This window comes from Dipodomys ordii, unplaced genomic scaffold (assembly GCF_000151885.1).
Source record: "Dipodomys ordii isolate 6190 unplaced genomic scaffold, Dord_2.0 Scaffold23, whole genome shotgun sequence".
Taxonomy (NCBI): Eukaryota; Metazoa; Chordata; class Mammalia; order Rodentia; family Heteromyidae; genus Dipodomys; species Dipodomys ordii.
Genome location: NW_012267239.1, coordinates 7,658,272 through 7,679,724, shown reverse-complemented (window position 1 = coordinate 7,679,724; position 21,453 = coordinate 7,658,272). Strand labels below are relative to the sequence as shown.

Sequence of the window (21,453 nt, the reverse complement as noted above, 5' to 3'; positions counted from 1 at the left end):
CCCCGCCGCCGCCGGGCCGCGCGCGGCCTCTTTACCTGCCGTCTCCGCCTTGCCCCGCCCGCTCGGGCGCCTTCCGCCCTCGGGTCCCGTGTGTGGCGCCTTTGTGTGCCAGGTGGGCTCGTCCTTCTTCAAACCGCTTGGCTGGGCCGCTTGGAAGCAATTTTAAAACTTAAGAGAAAATCCTGGGTAAAGTTTCAGCGCGTGTACAAAACCTCACAGAACACGTGAATTTCGCTCGTGACATTCTTTCCTAGTGAAGGAAGAGTTGTGTCAGGGTCTCAGAAATGCAATTCTTGCATAAAAGGCAAGAATTCTAACTTTTCCTTGATGCAAGGAAGGGTGAGAAGAAATGTATTGTGCACTCCGTGTTGACCCCTTTCTGCTTCCTCCTGAGCCAAGCCCCGATTTGACACGCACTCTCTTGCTGTTTTCCCCCAGGAGTTTGCAGTCACCTGCTTAGGCCTGGCTTGTCCTGCCAACCCCTCCTACCCTGTAGACTTCTAACGCTGCGAGAAGAATGCCAGGGTGTCTGCTGAATGGCTTTACTCAGCTCAGGGCTGCTCAGGTGTATGTCAGGTGGCTGGAGTTTGGGGAATGTGGGTCTTGGCTTAGCCTGTGCCAAAGGGAATCCCAGACTTCTAAAACAGTCTTAATTTGTTTGGGATATGCTGATAATCTTATTTTCCATCCCTGATCACTGTTTAGGTGGAGACAGTCCTTTGCATCTTTAGGGAGTCTTCAGTTTCATTGAAGTATATCCATTTCAGTCAAAAGCAGCCTCTGCAGCTTCTGTTTTCATTCATTCAAGCTTTGTGTGTGTGTGTGTGTGTCCATGTCCGTGTCCGTGTCCCCGTGTTCATCCATCCATCTGTCCATCCCAGAGCTTTTTTATTTAAGGTTACCTACTCTACCACTTGAGCCACATTTCCACTTCTAGGTTTGTTTGTTTATTGGTGCTAATCCTGAGGATTGAACTCAGGACCTGGACACTGTCCCTGAGCTTTTTTGCTCAAGGCTAGCACTCTACCACTTGAGCCACAGCTCCATTTCTGGCTTTTTGGTGGTTAATTGGAGAATAAGAGTCTCATGGATTTTCCTACCCATGCTAGCTTCAAACTATGATCCTCAGATCTCAACCTCCTGAGTAGCTAAGATTGCAGACATGAGCCATGGGTACTTGAGCTTCATTTAGGCTTTGAAAGCAAAGAATGTCCAGCACTTGACCTCTAACCTCATCCTTATTCTCCTTGCTCCTTATACCAGGGTGAATTAAGACCTCCTAATGCCCAGCCCATTAGCAGAGGGCCCTGAGGTCTCACTTGGGAGCTTGGGAGTGGTGCTGTTCCTGCAAAGCCCCATGTCTGAGATATATTACCTCTGGATTTTGTTAGTCTTCTTAACATCCTCTCTTTTGTTCTGCAAGTTATTATTTATTTTTTTTGGTCGGCCGTGGGGCTTGAACTCTGGGCCTGGGCGCTGTCCCTCAGCTCTTCAGCTCAAGGCAAGCACTCTACCACTTGAGCTATAGCGCCACTTCCAGTTTTCTGGTGGTTTATTGGAGATAGGAGTCTCACGGTCTCTCCTGCCTGGGCTGGCTTTGAACCTTGATCCTCAGATCTCAGCCTCCTGAGTAGCTAGGATTACAGGTGTGAGCCACCAGCGCCCGGCATGTTCTGCAAGTTATTGAGTACTCTCCACAGTTGCAGAGCCAGTGTCAGCCTGTTTTACAATTACAGAATAATCAGGAGCATTCAAGTTTGCCATTTTACTAGACATAGCTTGTGAAAACATGGAACAGTTAATACAAGCAAGCAACCTAAGACAAAAGTCAAAAGGATACTGTCATTGTAGAAAGCAATATAACATTTCCTATGGTGGTACTATATTAGCTCCTAGGCTCTTCTTTTGATCTTGTTGCCTGTATGTTTGACACATTGTGTGATTTTGTGTAGCTTTCAAACTAAGAATGGTTTCCACATTTTTAAGTGGTTGAACATTTTAGAGTCTCTTTGACAGGTGCTTATTGTGTAAACTTCATAGTTCAATGTCCATAGTTATTTTACTGGCAACAGTCCCACTCTTTTGCTCATTTGTTCATGTAGGCTTTGGGCAACAGTGAGAGTTGGGTAGTTTGATAGAGATCATGTGGCCACAAAGCCTAAATTATTTATAACCTGACCCTTTACAGAAAAGTTCACTGATCTGTTTTTTCATCTAATCAACAAACAAGCATTATATTTCCTGTTAGATTAGTGTGTGTGTATGTATGCATGCATGGGTGCCTGCCAGTCCTGGCCTTGAACTTGGGGCCTCTGTGCTGTCACTGAGCTTTTGTGCTCAAGGCTACTATGCTACCACTTTGAGCTACAGCTCCACTTCTAGTTTTCTAAGGGTTAATTGGAGATAAGTCTCATAGATCTTCCTGTCTGGGCTGGCTTTGAACCTCAATCCTCAAATCTCAGCCTCCTGAGTAGCTAGTATTACAGACATGAGCCACCAGTGCTTGAGTAGTATATTTGTTTAAAAATAGATTTCTTAGCTGGGCACCATGGCTCACACCTGTAATCCTAGCTGCTCAGGAGGCTGAGATCTGAGGATTGCGGTTCAAAGCCAGTCTGGGCAGGAAAGTCTGTGAGACTTGCCTTCTATTGAAGGCACAAGAAAACCACAAGAAAACCAGAAGTGGTGCTGTGGCTCAAGTGGTAGAGCACTAGCCTTAAGCTGAAGAGCTGAGGAATAAAATCTAGACCCAGAGTTCAAGCCCCACGACCAACAAAATATAAATAAAATGGACTTCTTAAAAAAAATCTTGTTATATCCACACCGATAATGACAAAGTTGTGTTTTCTAAGACATTCCCTTTTTCTGAACGTTTTCTGCTAACCTGTCATTCAAAGGTAGTCCTTTTTGTTTTGGTTTGTTTTGGTTTAGTTTTTGGTTGGTCATGGGGCTTGTACTCGGCCTGGACACTGTCTCTGAGCTCTTCAGCTCAAGGCCAGCACTTGAGCCACAGCGCCACTTCAGTTTTCTGGTTTATTCAAGATAAGCGTCTCATGGACTTTCTTGCCCAAACTGGCTTTGAATCCTGATCCTCAGATCTCAGCCTCAGCCAGGATTACAGGTGTGAGTCACCAGCCTTTTTCTTAGATCTTTTATAGTGTCCTTATAATTTTTGCCTATAGTATTTGGTGGGGAAGTCTGAAATTACAGGAAAAATACCCACTTTTCTTCAAAACTTGAAAATTAGCCAGGTGCTGGTGGCTTATGCCACCTAGCTATTCAGGAGGCTGAGATCTCAGGATCATGGCTCAAAGCCAGCCTGCCCAGATAAGTCCATGAGACTTGTCTCCACTTAAAAACATCAAAAAAGCTAGAAAGTAGAGCACTAACCTTGAGCAAGAAAGCTTAGGGACAGTGCCCAGGTCCTGAGCTCAAGCCCTAGGACTTGCACCAAACAACAACAAAAACAAAAAAGCAAAAACCACTTGGGCTGGGAAGGTGGCTCAGTGGTAGAGTGCTTGCCTTGCATGCCTGAGGCCCTGGGTTCAATTCCTCAGCACCACATAAGCAAAAAATGCCAGAAGTAACACTCTGGCTCAGGTGGTAGAGCGCTAGCCTTGAGCTGAAGAGCTGAGGGACAGCGCCCAGGCCCAGAGTTCAGGCCCCATGACCAGACCCCCCCCCCCCCAAAAAAAAAACCACTTGAGAAGTGATAATTTTGAGAAATTAATGATTTTCTTTCTCATTTTCAGATTATTTGTGTAAACCTGAAGACAACGTGTACAGTATTGACTTTACTCGCTTCAAAATTCGAGATTTGGAGACAGGGACAGTGCTTTTTGAGATCGCCAAACCTTGCATTTCAGGTAGGTCTCACTGTTAAAGGGCTCACTTGACAGTGTGAGCAAACTATTGAAAAGTCAAGTGTTTGCCATTTCATCCCGTTTCTTGGATTTCACTGTGTCCTACTTCTGTGACCATGTCCATGACCACTGTGACATGGCCAGTCAACTGAGCTAGTTTGAAGCTATGTCAAGAGGCTTATGTTGGAGCTGGGAAGGTGGCTCAGTGGTAGAGCGCTTGCCTTGCATGCATGAGGCCCTGGGTTCAATTCCTCAGCACCACATAAGAGAAAAAGCTGGAAGTGGCGCTGTGGCTCAAGTGGTAGAGCATTATTAGCCTTGAGCTGAAGAGCTGAGGGACAGTGCCCAGGCCCAGAGTTCAGGCCCCACGACCAGTAAAAACAAAACAAAACAAAAACAAGATATCTACTCTGTGCTGGTCACTGTGCATCTTCCTTGCACATCACCTGTGTAATCCTCAAGCCTCTGAGGAGTTATGATGTCCATTTTTATGAAGAAGAAGCTGAGATCCACAATTTCCAAGTGACACTTTCCTTAAGACTGTTTTATTGTAGCATAGTGCCTCAGGAAATAAATCCTTGAAATTAAGTTATAGTGAGGAACATTCATTAAGCCTTGATCCTCGGGAAGGGGATAGTGAGCTTTTTCATCCATCTTACTCATTTCTCAACAGTACGTTGGGTTTCCCATAAGTCCTGGTTTGGAGGTTGTGTGTGTGCGTGTGTGCACATGCATGCATGTATGCATGTGTATACCACAAAATTTTATTTTTAGATAAAAATCTTACTGCCGGGCACTGGTGGCTCACGCCTGTAATCCTAGCTACTCAGGAGGCTGAGATCTGAGGATGGCGGTTCAAAGCCAGCCCAGGCAGGAAACTCAGACTCTTATCTCCAATAAACTACTAGAAAACCAGAAGTGGCGCTGTGGCCCAAGTGGTAGAGTGCTCTCCTTGAGCTGAGGAGCATGGGGACAGTGCCCAAACCCAGAGTTCAAGCCCCACGACCAAAAAATAAATAAATAAATAAAAATCTTACTGTGTAACCAAGATTGGCCTCAAGCTCATTCTCCTGCCTCAGCCTCCTGAACACAGAGTAAAACATATCCTATCATGTTTAGCTTGGATTCTTTTGTGTGCTGGTGGTGGGGCTTCAACTCAGGCCCTTGCATTCTCCCTAAGCTTTTTTGCTCAAGGTGCTCAGATACTTGAGCCACAGCTCCACTTCTAGCTTTTTTGTGATTAATTGAACACAAACATCTTATAGACCGTTCTACCTAGGCTGGCTTTGAACTGTGATCCTCAGATCTTTGTGTTCCTTTTTTTTTTTTTCCCAGGATTTCAGACATTTTCTCCTCCCTTTAGGTGATCAAAGATATGGCAGGGAATCCAAATGTTTCAATTAGAGCAAGAATCAAACATTACCATCCTCTTAGTCATAAGGAATATGCCAGATTTTTGTGTATGTGTTCCAGTCCTAGGGCTTGAATTCAGGGTCTGTCTCTGAGCATTTGTGCTGAAGGTTAGTGTTCTACCACTTGAACTACTTACTGCTCCACTTCTGGCTGTTTTGGTAGTTAATTTGAGATGAGTTTTATGGACTTAACTACCCAGGCTAGCTTCGAACTTTGATCCTGGTATCTCAGCCTCCTGAGTAGCTAGGATGATAGGGGTGAGTCACCTGCATAGCTTGCCAGATTTTTTTTCATACCAATTGTGAACAGGGGACTTTTCTCTACAGCCCTGACTTTCCTCTGCTGCTCATTTCTGTTTGAAGATCACATCTTCCATTTTTGTCTCCTTGGCCTGTTTCTTGGCTACTTCAGACCTGCTTCTTGCCACCTTTATCATCAGACATAGCACCTGCCACCTGCCATACTCTGCCACCATACTTTCTACCTCCAGGTCTTCCATATCCTGCACCACTGTACTCTGCCATTGAAAACACTACTTTGGATTTAATATCCAACATTATCTGGAAGAACAGAATCATGAACTCATCTACTTGGGGTTCTTTAAATTAGCCTTGAGTAGCTACTTCCTGTGCTTGTGATGCAGTTGCAGTGTCATTCATTTCGTCTGACCACAAGTTTTTGCGCCACATTACTGGAGATTTAGCACCCTCTGGTGTTAGTTACTAGAATACCAGCACAGATGTTCTCCATATCAGCCATGGTTGTCTGTAATTGTAAAAAAAATAATTTTTTGGTAAAGTTTTTCTCATTTTACTTCTACTCATTTAGCTTGAATATTTGGTAATGTAGGTATTATTATCCTAACAACTTTCCTGAACTGGGGATATGGCTCAGTGGTAGAATACCCCACTTGAGTGAAGCTGTAGGTTCAGGCCCCAGGACTAAAAAAGAGCAAAATAAAAACAACTTTCCTGAGCAAGTCTCAGCTTAAGTCAATTCCAAAGCCACGGCTAATCCCAGGACAAACCTCCACCCTGTATTTGTGCTAACATGTCCAGTACAGACCAAAGCACCTAAAAGCTTAAACTTGTGGATGGTTATCTTTTTTTTGGGGGGGGGGGTCGGTCGTGGGGCTTGAACTCTGGGCCTGGGCACTGTCCCTGCGCTCTTCAGCTCAAGGCAAGGGCTCTACTGCTTGAGCCACAGCGCCACTTCCAGTTTTCTAGTGGTTTGTTAGAGATAAGAGTCTCATGGACTTTCCTGCCCAGGCTGGCTTTGAACTGAGATCCTCAGATCTCAGCCTCCTGAGTACTAGGATTACAGGTGTGAGGATAGTTATCTTTTTATGCATGTTTTTATGCCAGTTTTGGGACTTGAACTCAGGGCTTTTGTGCTTAAGGCTAATGCTCTACTACTTGAGCCATGACTCCACTTTTGGCTTTTTGGTGGTTAATTGGGAGATAAGAGTCCCATGGACTTTCCTGTCCAGGCTGGCTTTGAACCTCCATTTTCATATCTTAGCCTCCTGAGTAGCTAGGATTATAGGTGTGAGCCATCACTGCCTGGTTTTTGAATACTTACCTTGTATTGGGCGGTTTGGTCAGGGTCATTTAGCTTCCTGGGTCTTTGGTGGTCTCAATTCTAAGGTGCACATCCCAGTACCTAGGGTAATCCAAGACCCCAAGTCTGCTAGAGGTGTGTGGATTTCGATTAGATATCACAGTACAAACTCTGCCACCTCAAGTCAGCTACAGATGCTGTAAAGTTTCTGGGTTTTTATCCTCCCCAGTCTCCACAGTTGAGGATCTTGATTCACTCATATCCTAACATGTTACCACCTTCTTTAAGCACTTGTCCTGGTGAATTTGGATCACATTGGTGGAGCCAAAGCGCTCAGCCTCTGAGTATGAACTTCTGTAAGGCTGGGATGTTGCAGATGTAACATCATACAGGCTGAGGTGCTGGATGCTAAAAGCACCCGTGTTCGGCTTCATCCTGGAGAAGTACCTGTCCTGAACACTGGAGCACTACCTCCCACTTCTTCACCATTCTCTACTATGTTCCACAACTTTCACCCTCTGAGTTTAACAATAAACTAGACCAGAGCCCTGCATAAACCTTGTGGATCTGCATGTTGGTTTGTTGCACATCTGTTCCAGGTGGTCAGAAGGCTGGGCCTGGAATAGCCAGGGTAGACACCAGTGCAAACAAGCACAGCCTCAGGGCTTGTATACCAGCATCTTCTGTTGAAGTTACACAGTTATGTCCAGTCGTTTGCTGCCCGTCAGAAATGTGTATGCTTATTTGAAGGAATTTTTGGTTAGTGTCTAGCACTCCAACATCATCAACAGCAGACGTCGTCTATGATATAGACTGTGTCAGAGGCCTGCTACCCAGTTGTATTCAGGTTCCTTTTTTTTTTTTTTGGGGGGGTCCGGTTGTGGGGCCTGAACTCTGGGCCTGGGTGCTGATCTTCAGCTCAAGGCTAGCGCTCTACCACTTGAGCCACAGCGCCACTTCTGGCTTGTTTCTTTTTGTGGCTTTTTTTTTTTTTTCTGGCTTTTTTCTTATGTGGTGCTGAGGAATTGAACCCAGGGCCTCATGCATGCAAGGCAAGCGCTCTACCATTGAGCCATCTTTCCAGCCCTGTGTTCAGGTTTCTTTAGGATATTCCCAAGCCCCTAATTGGGATGCAGTGGTATACCATGGTAACTTATGCTTGAGTTGGCTTCCAGTCAGATGGCCCCACACTTTATGTATTATTTCGGGACTTGAAGCTTGTTGCTTAACCTCTCTGAACTGAAGTTTCCTCTGTGAAATGGACTGCCACAAGGAGTCTGCACCATTGGCACAGAGCCTGGCATGATGCAGGTGCACAGTAAATAAGGGCTGTGCTCTCATCATGCTTTGTGGACTGATGGTACCCAAATGGTTTGCTGAAAGTTCTGTGTCTTCTTTCAGACCAAGAGGAAGATGAGGAGGAGGGTGCAGAGGTGGATATCAGCGCGGGGCGTTTCGTCCGCTATCAGTTCACACCAGCATTTCTCCGCCTCCGGACAGTTGGTGCCACGTGAGTATCATTATTTCCTGAGAGGACAAAGTTCTGCTTGATCACAGGGGTTGGTTGTAGAGGGAGGGAGGCAGAATCAAGCTCACAGAGATTTATTTTGCAGGGTGGAGTTCACAGTGGGAGACAAACCTGTGTCAAATTTCCGGATGATTGAGCGTCACTATTTCCGGGAACGCTTGCTGAAAAACTTTGACTTTGACTTCGGGTTCTGTATCCCCAGCAGTAGGAACACTTGTGAACATATCTATGAATTTCCACAGCTGTCTGAGGATGTCAGTACGTATCTCCTAACTTATATGTTGTAGTTTCTGAGGCTGGAAGGAATAAACCTCAAAACCCATCTGGTCAGTGCCTGGCTTTAAAGAGGGTAGTAGTGACATGTTGTATTCTCAGTTACCTGACCTACAGCTCCTCTATGGAGCAGCGAAGGAAAGGGAGTGCCTGAGAAAGGTCCAGGAGGCCAGGGACCATCCCTGGGCCTCAGCCAAAAATCTCTCCACTGTTAGGTCTTCCTTTGTAGCCTGGTTGTTGACCTTCACTTTCTTCCATAGACTCAGATGAAAAACTTTATAGACTACTAGACTGCATAGACTTGAAGGCCTGTGGACCAAATCTCATTCCTAGCTGGATACAGGGTTGGTGAGATAACCCATTAGAAAAAATGAAGCAGGAACCAAGGGCTCTTGCAGGCCTGGGAGCAGGAGGAGGGAGATGGTGGAAGCATCTTAAGAGGAGTGGCACAGTTCATGCAGGCAGAACTGGGAGAGCTCCAGAAGGAAGAGACTGCTTTGCAGCTCAGAGAGCCCGAGAGAAAGAGTGGCATCATCAGTTCCTGGGACTTGAGTCTAGTAGCTCTTCAGAACATTCATGCAAATGTGAACAGTGACCATTGTTTGTGTTGTGGGGAAGGGTCCCCATCCACTGGCCAGTTTTCTATGAATCCCAAGTCCTTAAAGATGGCATGTTCCAGGTGAAGTGAGCACTGCCTGGTGTGGGATGGTCTTAATAATATAGCATCTGCTTCCAGCTCAAGTCATCTCCCAGTTGGCCTGACCATGTAGATACTTGTAAGAAAAATTTACCCATGAAGCTAAATAAGCTGAAAGAGTTTGGAGGTTATGCTGGGTGCCAGTGGCTCACGCCTATAATCCTAGCTACTCAGGAGGCTGAGATATGAGGATCAAGGTTCAAAGCCAGCCCAAGCAGGAAAGTCCATGAGACTCTTTTTTTTTTTTTTTTGCCGGTCATGGGGCCTGAACTCTGGGCCTGGGCGCTGTCCCTCAGCTCTTCAGCTCAAGGCTAGTGTTCTACCACTGGAGCCACAGCGCCACTTCCGGCTTTTTCTGTTTATGTGGTGCTGAGGAATCGAACCCAGGGCCTCATGCTTGCAAGACATGCACTCTACCGCTGAGCTACCTTCCCAGCCCCTCCATGAGACTCTTATCTCCAATAAGCCACAAGAAAACTGGAAGTGGCGCTGTGGCTCAAGGGGTAGAGTGCTTGCCTTGAGCTGAAGAGCTCAGGAACAGCACCCAAGCCCAGAGTTCAAGCCCCATGACCGACCAAAAAAAAAAGTTTGGAGGTTAATAGTCTATCTGAATGTAAACCAAGTAGCTTTAGCCAGGATGGACTGAAGGAACTTGAAAAATCAGCATCACTTTTTAAGATCAGTGGTGAGCTCAGAGCATTTTCTTGAGGAGTCAAGATGGCATAAGCAGTTAACTGATGAAAGTAGTGACTGCTAGTTCTCTTACTCCAGTACAGTAAAGGAGATATGGACAAATGGAACACTTACAATTAGATCCCAAGGCAGTCAGGCCTGAACTCTGGGCCTGGGCGCTGTCCCTCAGCTCTTCAGCTCAAGGCTAGCGCTCTACCACTTGAGCCACAGCACCACTTCCAGCTTTTTTTGCTTATGTGGTGCTGAGGAATCAAACTCAGGGCCTCATGCATGCAAGGCAAGCGCTCTACCACTGAGCCACCTTCCTACCCCCTGACCTCATTATTCTGGCAGAGGATAGTCACAATTTCCAGAAGTCCTGACCTGTGAAATTTGGAAGGAATATTGTTTTTTCTGTCTAGCTGGAACACACACCTAACTTGCTTTTTATTTTTTCCCCCTTGCCTTGCAGTTCGTCTGATGATTGAAAATCCTTATGAGACCCGTTCTGACAGCTTCTACTTTGTTGACAACAAGCTGATTATGCACAACAAGGCCGATTATGCCTATAATGGAGGCCAGTAACTGTTGAGGGAGTAGACAGGGGTCGCACTTTACTGTGGCCATGTGGTCCTAGCACAAGAAGGGAATTGCAGCTACTGTTTTGTCAACACCCGTTGGAGTCTGGTCCAGGAAGCTATAGCCAGGGTGACAGTTTTCTGTGCTCCAAGAAAGTGCCAAGCAGCACTGTTTCTTCCCCAGGATTTCTCTTCCCTTTTCCCCCTGCCCCTTAGATCACAGAGCTATTTTAGTAAAGGATTAGAGTAAGGCTCCTGGAATCCGGGTAAGAAGAGAAAAGTTTTGTTTCCCTGTAGTTCTAGTTGCCTGCTGGTTATCCTGACAAGCTGTCTCTAGACAAAGCTGCTGCTGGTAAAGGCTCTGGCTGGCCCTCCTCTGTGTACTTCCTCCACTTGCTTCCAGTGTTGCCGTCACTGGAGCCTGCCCTCAGCCTGCATATCGTCTCAGACCACCCGGAAGAAACTTGAATGCAGCTGGAGAGAAGGTAGTGCAAGAGCTGAGGCACCAGGAGGTGCTGGCAAACTGAAAAGCCTGTTTTGTGCAGAGGTGACCGATGCGTGTGACTTCACAGGATCCTCAGCCAGGCTGAGGTTTTAGCCTGGCAGTGCCTTCTTACTTTCACTCCAGAGGACATAACGAGCTTGCTCTGCTCTGCTTCTCAGGTCTTGATTTTAGAACATCCCCTGAAGTAGAATGTGTCAGTTTTGATCATGGAACCTACTGTCGCTTGAGACCAGAGCAGGCCTCTTATATTTTGGATTTTTTATGTTTTCAGGCTGCTTTTGGGGAGTCTTTACAAGATGTCAGTGGCGGTCCCAGCACCTGTGATGTGTATTTAGAATTTATAATAGTATTAATTGCCTTCTTGGGTTTATCTGGCTCACATTGGTTGAAATACAGTTGCAAACCATCTGTTGTAAAGAAATGTAATATTTGGTACAGAGCAGAGCCTGGAGCTTTGGCTTTGAATAGGGATTTCCCTTTCTAATTGAAGTAGTCTCTAGAACCATCTGGTAGGTCAGATCTAAGTAACCCTTCGTGCTGTGGGCAGTTGTTTGAGGTGTTAGGAGAGGCCTGTTAGAACCATATGTTCTCGGAACAGCTTCTGGTATTTCCTGTGGGCTACATGTGTCCTCAGATCCTCAGTGGACAGATTCTCCCCTTCTCTGCTCCCTAGGTTATCCATGTGGATGGCTTTAGGTGCTGAGCCCAGATGTCATGACCCTCCATGTGACCAAGGTCCTGATTGAAAATTGTCTGCGGGTAGGGAGCAGATCTGAGGTTAGTCACAGTGAGGCATCTCAGTACCAGGGCTGTGCCCCAGCATACTTGGGGAAAAACCCTGTGGGGCCAGGGAGGCTAAGCTGACACTTTGTCCCAACGCCCCTCTGCATTCTTCTAGGGCTTAGTGCTCTGTCTGGCCAGAGAATCAGAGATGCCACATGCTGGCAGCATGAGGGAGAGAAAAGAGAAGCATCCTTTTGCCACTTTATCAGCAGTCTGGTGAATCTCAGAACTGGAGTCAGCTCTAACCCCGGTGCCTTAAATGTGATTCCATCTGTCTGCTGCTGGGCAAGGCCACAGTTCCATCATTCCTCCTTGCCTGCAGACAGACATCACTTCTGGCTCTTCTAATGGGATTTGTGTTCTCCCTTTGCACCCTCTCTTCTCTGCTGCAGAAGCTCAGTTGGGAGTATCTGTAATTTGATATATAAAATACTACCTAGAGTGTGTTTTCCATATCTTCCCAGAGCTCTGCTTGGCAGAGTGTGTCTTGAAATCCATGAGGTATACATGAGTGGACTGTCTACTCACAGTGTTGACTTTTGCTAGGATGGAGGAGTTTGCACCCTGGCACTGTGAGTGGTGCTCTACTCCTTCCCTGTGAGCTTGCCTTAGTCTTCACCGAGACCATTTCAAGTCCATCATGCCCAGCAACATGGGAATTTGCTATTCCTGCTGCCGAAGGCCCAGAGTTCTTTGTCTGGGCTCTGGTGTCCTGTGTCTAGCTGCTTGGGAATTTTTTTTTTTCCTTTTTTGCCAGTCCTGGGGCTTGGACTCAGGGCCTGGGCACTGTCCCTGAGCTTCTTTTGCTCAAGGCTAGCATTCTACCACTTGAGCCACAGCACCACTTCCAGCTTTTTTCTGTGTATGTGGTACCAAGGAATCAAACCCAGGGCTTCACGCATGCTAGGCAGGCCCTCTACCACTATGCCACATTCCCAGCCCTTGGGAAATCTCGAGAAGCATTTTTACCACTGGGTGTTGGCTGGGATGATTTTGAAATTCAGGCTTTTGTGCCTAAATTAAGTGATACTTTCTCTGAAAGTAACCAAACCAATCAGAAGTTAAATCAGGAGGGGCCATGTTGTCAAGATAACTGTTGATAGCAGTTATCTTGTGGGTCACATGACAGGGAAAACACATGCTGGCTTCTGGAGTGGACCAATAGCAGAGTTGTGCTTCTGGAGCTTCGTTCCAGCAGCCAGCAGGTCCACCTCCCTCCACTGCCCCTTTGCCTTGAAATCTGGAGAGGTCCTCTCCTTTCCTGCATAGCCTTTGGGCTCCACTGCCCTACCAGCTTCTCCAAAGATGATCCTGGTTTCATTCTGTGTTTTAAACTGTAAACATAGGAAATAACGACTACACAGAGTTTGGAGCTGAAGTCAGTTGTCCTGTGTTAGCTCAGAGCTGTTGCTAGAGAAAGCGTTCTTCAGGGCATGTGCTTCCTAAGATTCCTTAGACTTGGGCATCTGATTTCCAGTGCCTGGGTACTGATTTGCAGATGTCCTGGGCTGACCATAGACTGGAACCTGTTTCTGGACTGGATCTAATAATGCCGTGTCTAATGTGTAAGCTGGAAGAGGCCTGCCTGAATGGCTCTTGTTGTTTTGGCAGGCTCCCTCAGTACTTTTCTTTTCTCCTCCATAAAGTCACTTCCATCTGGTGGCCATTGTCACCATGACATCAGTGAGGTTTGGGCCTGGGCCTATGACAAAGGGTGCCACTGCACCAGGTGTGGGACCTCACTGAGCATCCTGTTACACACATTCCCTAGCCTGGGCCATTGGGTGCAGGTGGATTCGCCCTTGCTTTTACAAAGGATCATGTAAAGTCATTGAGGTGGTGAAAGTCTATTTTTCCCTGTAAATCTATTTTTTATAAATAGAAGAAACATCAATGACCTGATCTTCCATCTTCCCAAGATTCACATTCCAGTTTGTGTTGTCTTTGTGTCCAAAGTAACCTATGTGACTTTATTTGAGTAAAATGTTTTTTGTCACAAGAGACAGTAATAAATGATTTTCACAATATGTCTACCCTGTCTTCTGATTGGGCCAATCAAATTGTTGGAATTTAGGGGGTAGGGCAGGGTGGGACCCCAGAGTCTCTTCTCTTGTCCATTACATAGCCTTTATTGTGATTGAGCTAAGCTGGGTTTCTAAGGTGATTTGGGATCAGTGTTATGCTTTACATTTAATTATTTTGGGGGTAGGGTAAGGATCAGTCATGGGACATGAACTTAGTGCCTGGGTGTTGTCCCTGAGCTCTTTCATTCAAGCCAAATGCTTTGTTTGTTTTTGTTGGTCATGGGGCTTAAACTCTGAGCCTGGAACGCTGTCCCTCAGCTCTTCAGCTCAAGGCTAGAGCTCTACCACTTGAGCCACAGGCCCACTTCTGGTTTTCTGGTGTTTTATTGGAGATGAGTCTCACAGCTTTTCTCCTTGAGTGGGCTTTGAACCGTGATCCTCAGATCTCAGCCTCTCCTGAGTAGCTAGGATGACAGGCATGAGCCACCAGAGCCTGGCTGTGCTACCACTTTGTAGCTTTTTTTTTTTTTTTCCAGGGCTGAGGACCGAACCCAGGGCCTTGCGTGCACCAGGCGGGCCCCTTTCTGCTGGGCTAAACCCCCAGCCCCTGTGCTACCACTTTGAACCACAGCTTCACTTTGTTTTTTTCTGGTGATTAATTGGAGGTAAGAGTCTTAGGGACTTTGTTCCCTTGGCTGGCTTTGAACTACAGTCATCAGATCTCAGCCTCCTGAATGAATAACTGGGATTACAGGCATTAGCCACCAGTGCCGTGCATGTTTAATATTTTCGTTTGCCAAAGGGCTTTAAGAGTTGAATATTTACATGATTTGTTTCAAAGGTAGGTATACTTACCTAAGATACACAACAATGGGACCAACCAGGTGCTAATGATTCATGCCTGTAATCTTAGCTACTCAGGAGGCTGACATCTGAGGATTGTAGTTCAAAGCCAGCCCAAGGTGGAATGTCCAACTAAACACAAAAAAGCCAAAAGTGGAGCTGTGGCTCAAGTGGTAGAGTATAACCATACTACAACAAAGCTTGGGGTGGGGGTGGGGGGGCTGGGAAGGTGGCGCCTTGCATGCATGAAGCCCTGGGTTCGATTCCTCAGCACCACATAAGCAGGGGGAAAAAAAGCCGGAAGTGGTGCTGTGGCTCAAGTGGTAGAGCGCTAGCCTTGAGCTGAAGAGCTGAGGGACAGCGCCCAGGCCCAGAGTTCAGGCCCCACGACCGGACCAAAGAAAAAAACGTAGGGGGAGGCGAGGCCGGATCGCTCGCCTCCCGGCCGCCAGTGTGCGTGGCGGGGAGGGGAAGAGGACAGGGAAGGAGGGCTGGGAGAAGGCCGGGGGAAAGGCCGCCCGCGCGTGCCCGGGAGGCTGGGAGACTGAGCGACCGGCCCGGCCGCGCAGCTGCTCTCCGCCCGCCGCAGGTGGAGGGCCGCCGGGGTGGGTGGATCTGACCGCGCCATCACCGCCGCCACCTGGGCTCCGAGCCCGACCCGCGGACCCGGACGGACCCGGGCGCGGAGGGCCGGCGGCGGGACGAGGGGGAGGAAGAGCTGCAGGGGGGGGGGCGGTCCGCGCCGGGCCCGGGCCGGGCCATCTGCAGCCACTCAGCCGCAGATCGCAACGAGCGAAATAAACCAGAGCATCGTTCTTCAAGTGTTTAGAACTCAGGACCTTGCAGTTGGCTGTGCTTAACTGGAGCGCCTCCCTCCCTCCGTCCTGTGTGCGGACAGTATAGGAGAAAGGACTTGTGTGTGTGTGCTGTTTCTCTTTGAGCATCAATCCTCCAAGGACTCTGGCCTCCAAATATCTCGACGTCCAGGTGTTGCATAATATAGGTTGGAGAGAGTGGAGCCTGCTGCCCACCTACCTCCCACCTGCCTCCCACCTGCCTCCTCTGCTCAGGGACCGGGCTAGTCATTTCACTGTGTTGGCCATAGGGACTGTATTTGCTGCTGCTGCTGCTGCTGTTGCCGCTGTCAGTGTTGCTGCTGCCACCATTGCTGCCTCCACTGCTACTGCTGCTTCTCTCAGTCTTCTGTTTTGGTAATGCGGAGTCTCCAGAAGAGGTAGGGTAGGCACAGAGACTTCCTGCCTTTCCTGCTGGTGTTCAGCAGGCAAGACTGCAGTCCTGTGACACACAGGAGCATTGGCTTTCTTTAAGCGTAGTGTTTGGCAGGTCTGGCATGCAGGTGAGTGGCAAGGTGGAGGCCAAGGAAGTGCATGCCTCACCAGCCCCGACAGGTCTTGCTGCTACTTTAGAATTCGCTAACTTATCTTGGAGCCAGACAGGGCTGATTGGACCTGTTCTGGGTCAAAGCCCAGGTAAGAGTCCATGAGGTGCGGGATAGCCGGACCCGGCTGGGCTAGGACCCTCTGAATGGGGCTTCAGGAGGCTGCCTCTGTTTCCCTAAACCAAGGGTGACACAACACTTGCCTCACAGCAGGTGTCCTTTGAGGATCCAGTATCATCAGATAGGCTAAGCTCTCTCAGACTTCAGGGGAAAAGCCTTTCAGTATGATAAACCTGCCCCCTAACACCTGGGCATCTGGGTTGGTTCCATAGCTTAACTATGGTGAATAATGCTGTGATAACATAGTTGTGCTGGTAACTTTAGTATGGCCTTGTATGTGATCCTTGTTTGGGTAAATGCCCCAAAGAGGGGTTGCTGGGTCATACGGAAGTGCTACGTGGAGTCTTTTGAGGAACCTCCATATTACTTTCCCAAGTGGTTGAACAAGTTTACACTCCCACCGACAATGCAGTAGGGTTTCCTGTTGGCCACACCCTGTCCAGCATCTGTTGTTACTAGATTTCTTGAGCATAGTCAAACTGGAGTAAGGTAGAATCTCAATATTGTTTTGATTTGCATTTCTTTTATGGTTACAGAAGTTGAGCATTTCTTCATGTGTCTATTGGCCATTCTTTTTTTTTTTTTTTTGGGTCCGGTCGTAGGGCCTGAACTCTGGGCCTGGGCGCTGTCCCTCAGCTTTTCAGCTCAAGGCTAGCGCTCTACCACTTGAGCCACAGCACCACTTCCGGCTTTTTTTCCCCCTGCTTATGTGGTGCTGAGGAATCGAACCCAGGGCCTCAGGCATGCAAGGCAAGCGCTTTAACCACTGAGCCACCTTCCCAGCCCCAGCCATTGCTTTTATACCCTGCTACTTTGCCAAAGTTTTGAATCAGCTCAAGTATTTTGGAAGTGGAGTCGATCAGCTTCTTTGTCTTTCTGAAGAGTTTCTCTTGTATCCTCTGAGTTTGTCTCTTGGTGAAATAGCTCCTCCATGTTGACCAACTTTCTGAGACCCTTGGTGGAAACACTTAGAAGGGGGCTGAGGCAGCAGCTTTGTGGCATAGTATTTTCCTTTGGTTTGTGCCAGGAGTTGGGCTTGAACTTAGGGTCTTGTGCTTTCTCTTGGATTTAGTGGCTCATGACTAGCACTAGTCATTTGAGCCATAACCCCACCTCTGGTCTTTCTGCAGAATAAATGCAGATATGAGTGTCTCACACTTTTCTGCTTGGCCTGCCTTTGAACCTCCACCCTCAGACTCTAGCATCCCAAGTAGTGGGATTTATAGGTGTGAGTGACCAGCACCCTGTCTGTAATGTGTTCTGCTATCAGTCATGAGGTAGTGGATTGACCCTAGCACTGTTTATTTCTGGAACTCTCTTGAGTTCTCTCTTCTGTAAAGATGGTTAACAGAAAGGATGTAGGTGAGTAACATGCCTGAGCTGTGAGCATACGTAGGTCTCTGTTCCTGTTACTGGAGTTCACCAGCTATTGCACACTTCCAGGCCAAGTTAGGACCTAGAAGTTTCTTTATCCTTCTAAAAAAAATAAAGAGAAAGATTGCTGAGTGCTGGTATCTTACACTTGTAATTTTAGCAAGTCAGGAGGCTAAGATCTGAGGATATTAGTTCTATGCCAGCCAAGGTATGAGACTGTTTTCTTGAAGTAAACACCAGTAAAGCCAGAAGTGGAGCCATGGCCTGCATGGTAGAGAAGTAGCCTTGAGAAAAAAGCCAAAAAACCCTCAAGGAGGCCCGAGGATCCCTGCTGAGAGCTGCTGGGGTTTTCTGCTTCCACAGTGCTTGAGGGGAACCAGGTGCTGGACCACAATTCTGGCCACCTGCTCCAAGCTACCAACCTTGTGCCACCTCTTCACCGTGTGCTCAACCTGCCCCGAGGCCTCTGGTGTCAGTCCCGTGCTAACCCATTGCTACTCCATCTCTCTTACCTGCTGCTCTGAGGACTGCAGTCTCCTGCCAGGTGTGCCTGAACTGCTACCAGGACTCAGAGGCCACCATCAACCACCAGATCCATCGGGAGCTCTACCCCTCCTATGTCTACCTGCCCATGTCTTGGGACTTTGGCCGAGATGATGTGGCTCTGAAGAACTTTGCCAAGTACTTTTTTACTAGTCTCATGAGAGAGAGAACATGCAGAGAAACTGATGAAGCTGCAGAACCAGAGAGGTGGCCGCATCTTCCTGTAGGAGATCTAGAAACCAGAGTGTGATGTTGGGGAAAGTGGGCTGAAGTTGATGGAGTGTGCACCTCACTGGGAATGAGTGTGAATCAGTCACTGCTGGAACTGCACGAACTGGCCACTGACAAAAATGATCCCCACTTGTGGGACTTCATTGAGACTCATTACCTGAGTGAGCAGGTGACGTCCATCAAAGAACTGGGTGACCATGGCAACAACTTGCACAGGAGGAAGCCCCTGATCTGGCATGGCAGAATGTCTCTTTGACAAGCTCCCTCTGGGAGAAAGTGATGAGAGATAAGCCTTGAGCTGACCCCCAAGCCACACATGACTTCCGGTCACAAAGGCAGTGCATGCATGTTGGCGATTATTATTACCTTTTCTATACATTTTACAAGAACCTCCTAAGTTCTTTCAATGTGTACCATTTCGTCAAATAAAGGGATTTGGTACAAAACAAACAGAAAGCTCAAGGAGAGCATGCAGGCCCTGAATGTCAGCTCTAGGACTTGTACAAAAGAAAACCCAAAGAGAACACATCACCCCTAAACTAGGAGGAGAGTTCAAGGCTTCATTTCTGATCTGAAAGCATCTCAGGTCTTTTTTGAGACACACTGTTAATTGGTTGCTACTCATGGAGTCACCTTGTCCTTTTCTTAGGGTTTAGAACTCAGGACCTTGCAGTTAGCTGTGCTTAATAGGTTCAAACATGTACTGCTGGAGTTCCTCCCTCAATCCCTCCTGTGTGGGGGCAGTATTGGAGAAAGGACTTGTGTGTGTGCTGTTTCTCTTTGAGCATCAATCCTCCAAGGCCTCTGGCCTCTGAATAGCTCGGAGTACAGACAAGATCCACAAACTAGTGTCAGTGTCACATTCTTGAACTCCCACCAAACATCAGTACCCACTGCAGAAATGAAGAGTAAATCAATTTAATAAGTTTGGTGAGAAGCAAAAAATATACAAAAAATATTAAGTATCATTTCCAGTACGAAAAACTTAAAGAAGTCTGTGGAGCTTGTTGGAGGTCGCAGCAGAGGAAGGAACCGTTGTCTCCAGGCATGTTCAGGCAGAATGGCACGTGTTCCAGGTGAGCACCACAGCGATGTGTTTTCACCCTTTCCATTTGAGCTGAAGGAAGAAAGGGATCTCAGGACTGAATTGCACAGGATAACACCTGACAAGTCACAATCCCTTTCTGAAAGTCTATCCCTTTAGCTCCTTTAGGCAGAGGCGCAGGCAGTGCATGCCTCCCCAGGCCGGTCAGGTCTTGGCCCTGGTCTTGCTGCTGCTTTAGGATTTTATAGGTTGCCATGGAGGCAGACAGGGCTGCCCCAACCTGGTCTGGGTCAAAACCCAGGAAATAGGCCATGACGTTTAGAATGGCCGGATCTGGCTGGGCCAGGGCACTCTGGCTGGGGCGTGGTGAGCGCGCCTGTGTTGCCTTTAACCAAGGGTGGTGCAACACTTGCCTCACAGCAGGTCTCTTCTGAGGGTCAGGTGTCATCAGATACCCTAAGATATCTCGCAGTTCAGCAGAAAAGTGTTTTAGTATTAGAAACCTGCCCGCTAACACTTGCTGTTTTAGGACGAGCCAGGACCTGTCGTCAAATGGGACGTCGCCCATGACCATGAAGTAGAGTAGGATCCCCAAACTCCAGACATCCACCTTGGGACCCTGGTATTTCTTCTGCTTAATCATTTCGGGGGGCCAATAGGCCATGGTCCCGCACCACCCGTCCAGCTCCTGCTGGGGCTGGAACCGCATACTGACACCAAAGTCGCATAGCTTAGCTGTGCCCTGGCTGTCCAGCAGGATGTTTTCAGCCTTAAGGTCCCGGTGAATGATTCCGTGGTCGTGGCAATAATTGACCGCCCTCACGATCTGCCTAAACAAGCCTGGCCTCCTCCTCCCTCAGTCTGTCCACCTCGTACACGTAATCAGCTAAGTCTCCTCCCTCGAGGTACTCCATCACCCGCTGCTCTGCCTCTACCTCCTCGTAGAGCTTGATGATGTTAGGGTGCTCCACAGACTTTAAGATGTCCAGTTCTGTGTCAACAGAGGGGCAATTCCTCTTGGTGATGGTTTTCACGGCAACCAGGCTGTCTGTGGGCAGGTGCTTTGCCAGATGGACTGCGGCAAAGCCCCCCTCACCGATGGTTCTCAGCACCCGGTAGTGAGCCCTGAGGAGCTCCTCGTGTGAGGAACTGGCCTCAAGGCCCCGCCGGGACCTCTCCTCTCTACGCTCACTACTCATCCTACACAGCACCCTAGCGATGCTGTCTAGGGAGCAAATAGAATCAAACAATGAAATAAAATATATAAATGTATAATAAAGGAATACAATGTAAGTAAAATATGAATAATAAAATTTAACTACTACCTAACAAACTATCTGTCTATCTATCTAACAATATAATGTAAATATAGAAAGAATAAATGAATAATAAATGAACAATATGCTAAAATGCTATCTAAAATGCTATCTAGTGAAAAACAAAGTATAAGAAAAAAGTAGGGCAATAAAAGAAAAAGGAAAAGTGAAAGAGAAGAGTAAAAGAAGAAAAGTGAGAAAAAGAAAAGAAAAGTAGAGGAAAAAGCCAAGAAAAAGGAAGAAAGAAGTAAGATAAGAAAAAGTATAAGAGGCAAAAGAGAAACCAAGTCTGAGAGAGTCAAAGCCGAATCACAATCCAAATCCAAACACCGAAAATCAAAGCCAAATCAATAAACCAAATCCCGAAAATCAATCACTCACCAACCACCAAACGCCTAAACTCCACCCTGCCAAATACCTACAAGAGTCCACCAGTCAGCACGCGATATATATCTAGCCAGGGTTATTGTGACCTCACAAAGGTGTCTGTGATGTCAGAGCTGCCAAGGGTCTCTGCCCATGTGGGCGTCGCCCCCTGTGCCCATCTCAGTTCCTGGCCTTCAGGACGCTTCTTAGATGAGCATGCCTGGACTGGCCTTGCAGTCAGGGCCTGGGCACTGTCCTTTAGCATTTTGACTTTGATTGATGTCATTATTGTTTTCATTTTAGTGCCAGCCCTGGGCCTT

At 47.5% G+C, this 21,453-nt stretch overlaps 1 protein-coding gene and 1 pseudogene across 1 annotated transcript in view; both read left to right on the top strand.

Moving 5' to 3' along the window:
- Positions 1–12,327, top strand: part of Unc119b (unc-119 lipid binding chaperone B) — a 12,742-nt gene extending 415 nt beyond the window's left edge. The window contains exons 2-6 of the mRNA XM_013014436.1: positions 3,352–3,377; positions 3,753–3,866; positions 8,238–8,346; positions 8,450–8,622; positions 10,479–12,327. Of these exons, the coding sequence (XP_012869890.1) occupies positions 3,352–3,377; positions 3,753–3,866; positions 8,238–8,346; positions 8,450–8,622; positions 10,479–10,591 (535 nt within the window). The 3' untranslated portion in view covers positions 10,592–12,327. The remainder of the gene's footprint in view (positions 1–3,351; positions 3,378–3,752; positions 3,867–8,237; positions 8,347–8,449; positions 8,623–10,478) is intronic.
- LOC105984185 lies at positions 11,804–18,696 on the top strand (annotated as a pseudogene).
- Positions 18,697–21,453: the final 2,757 nt, after the last annotated feature.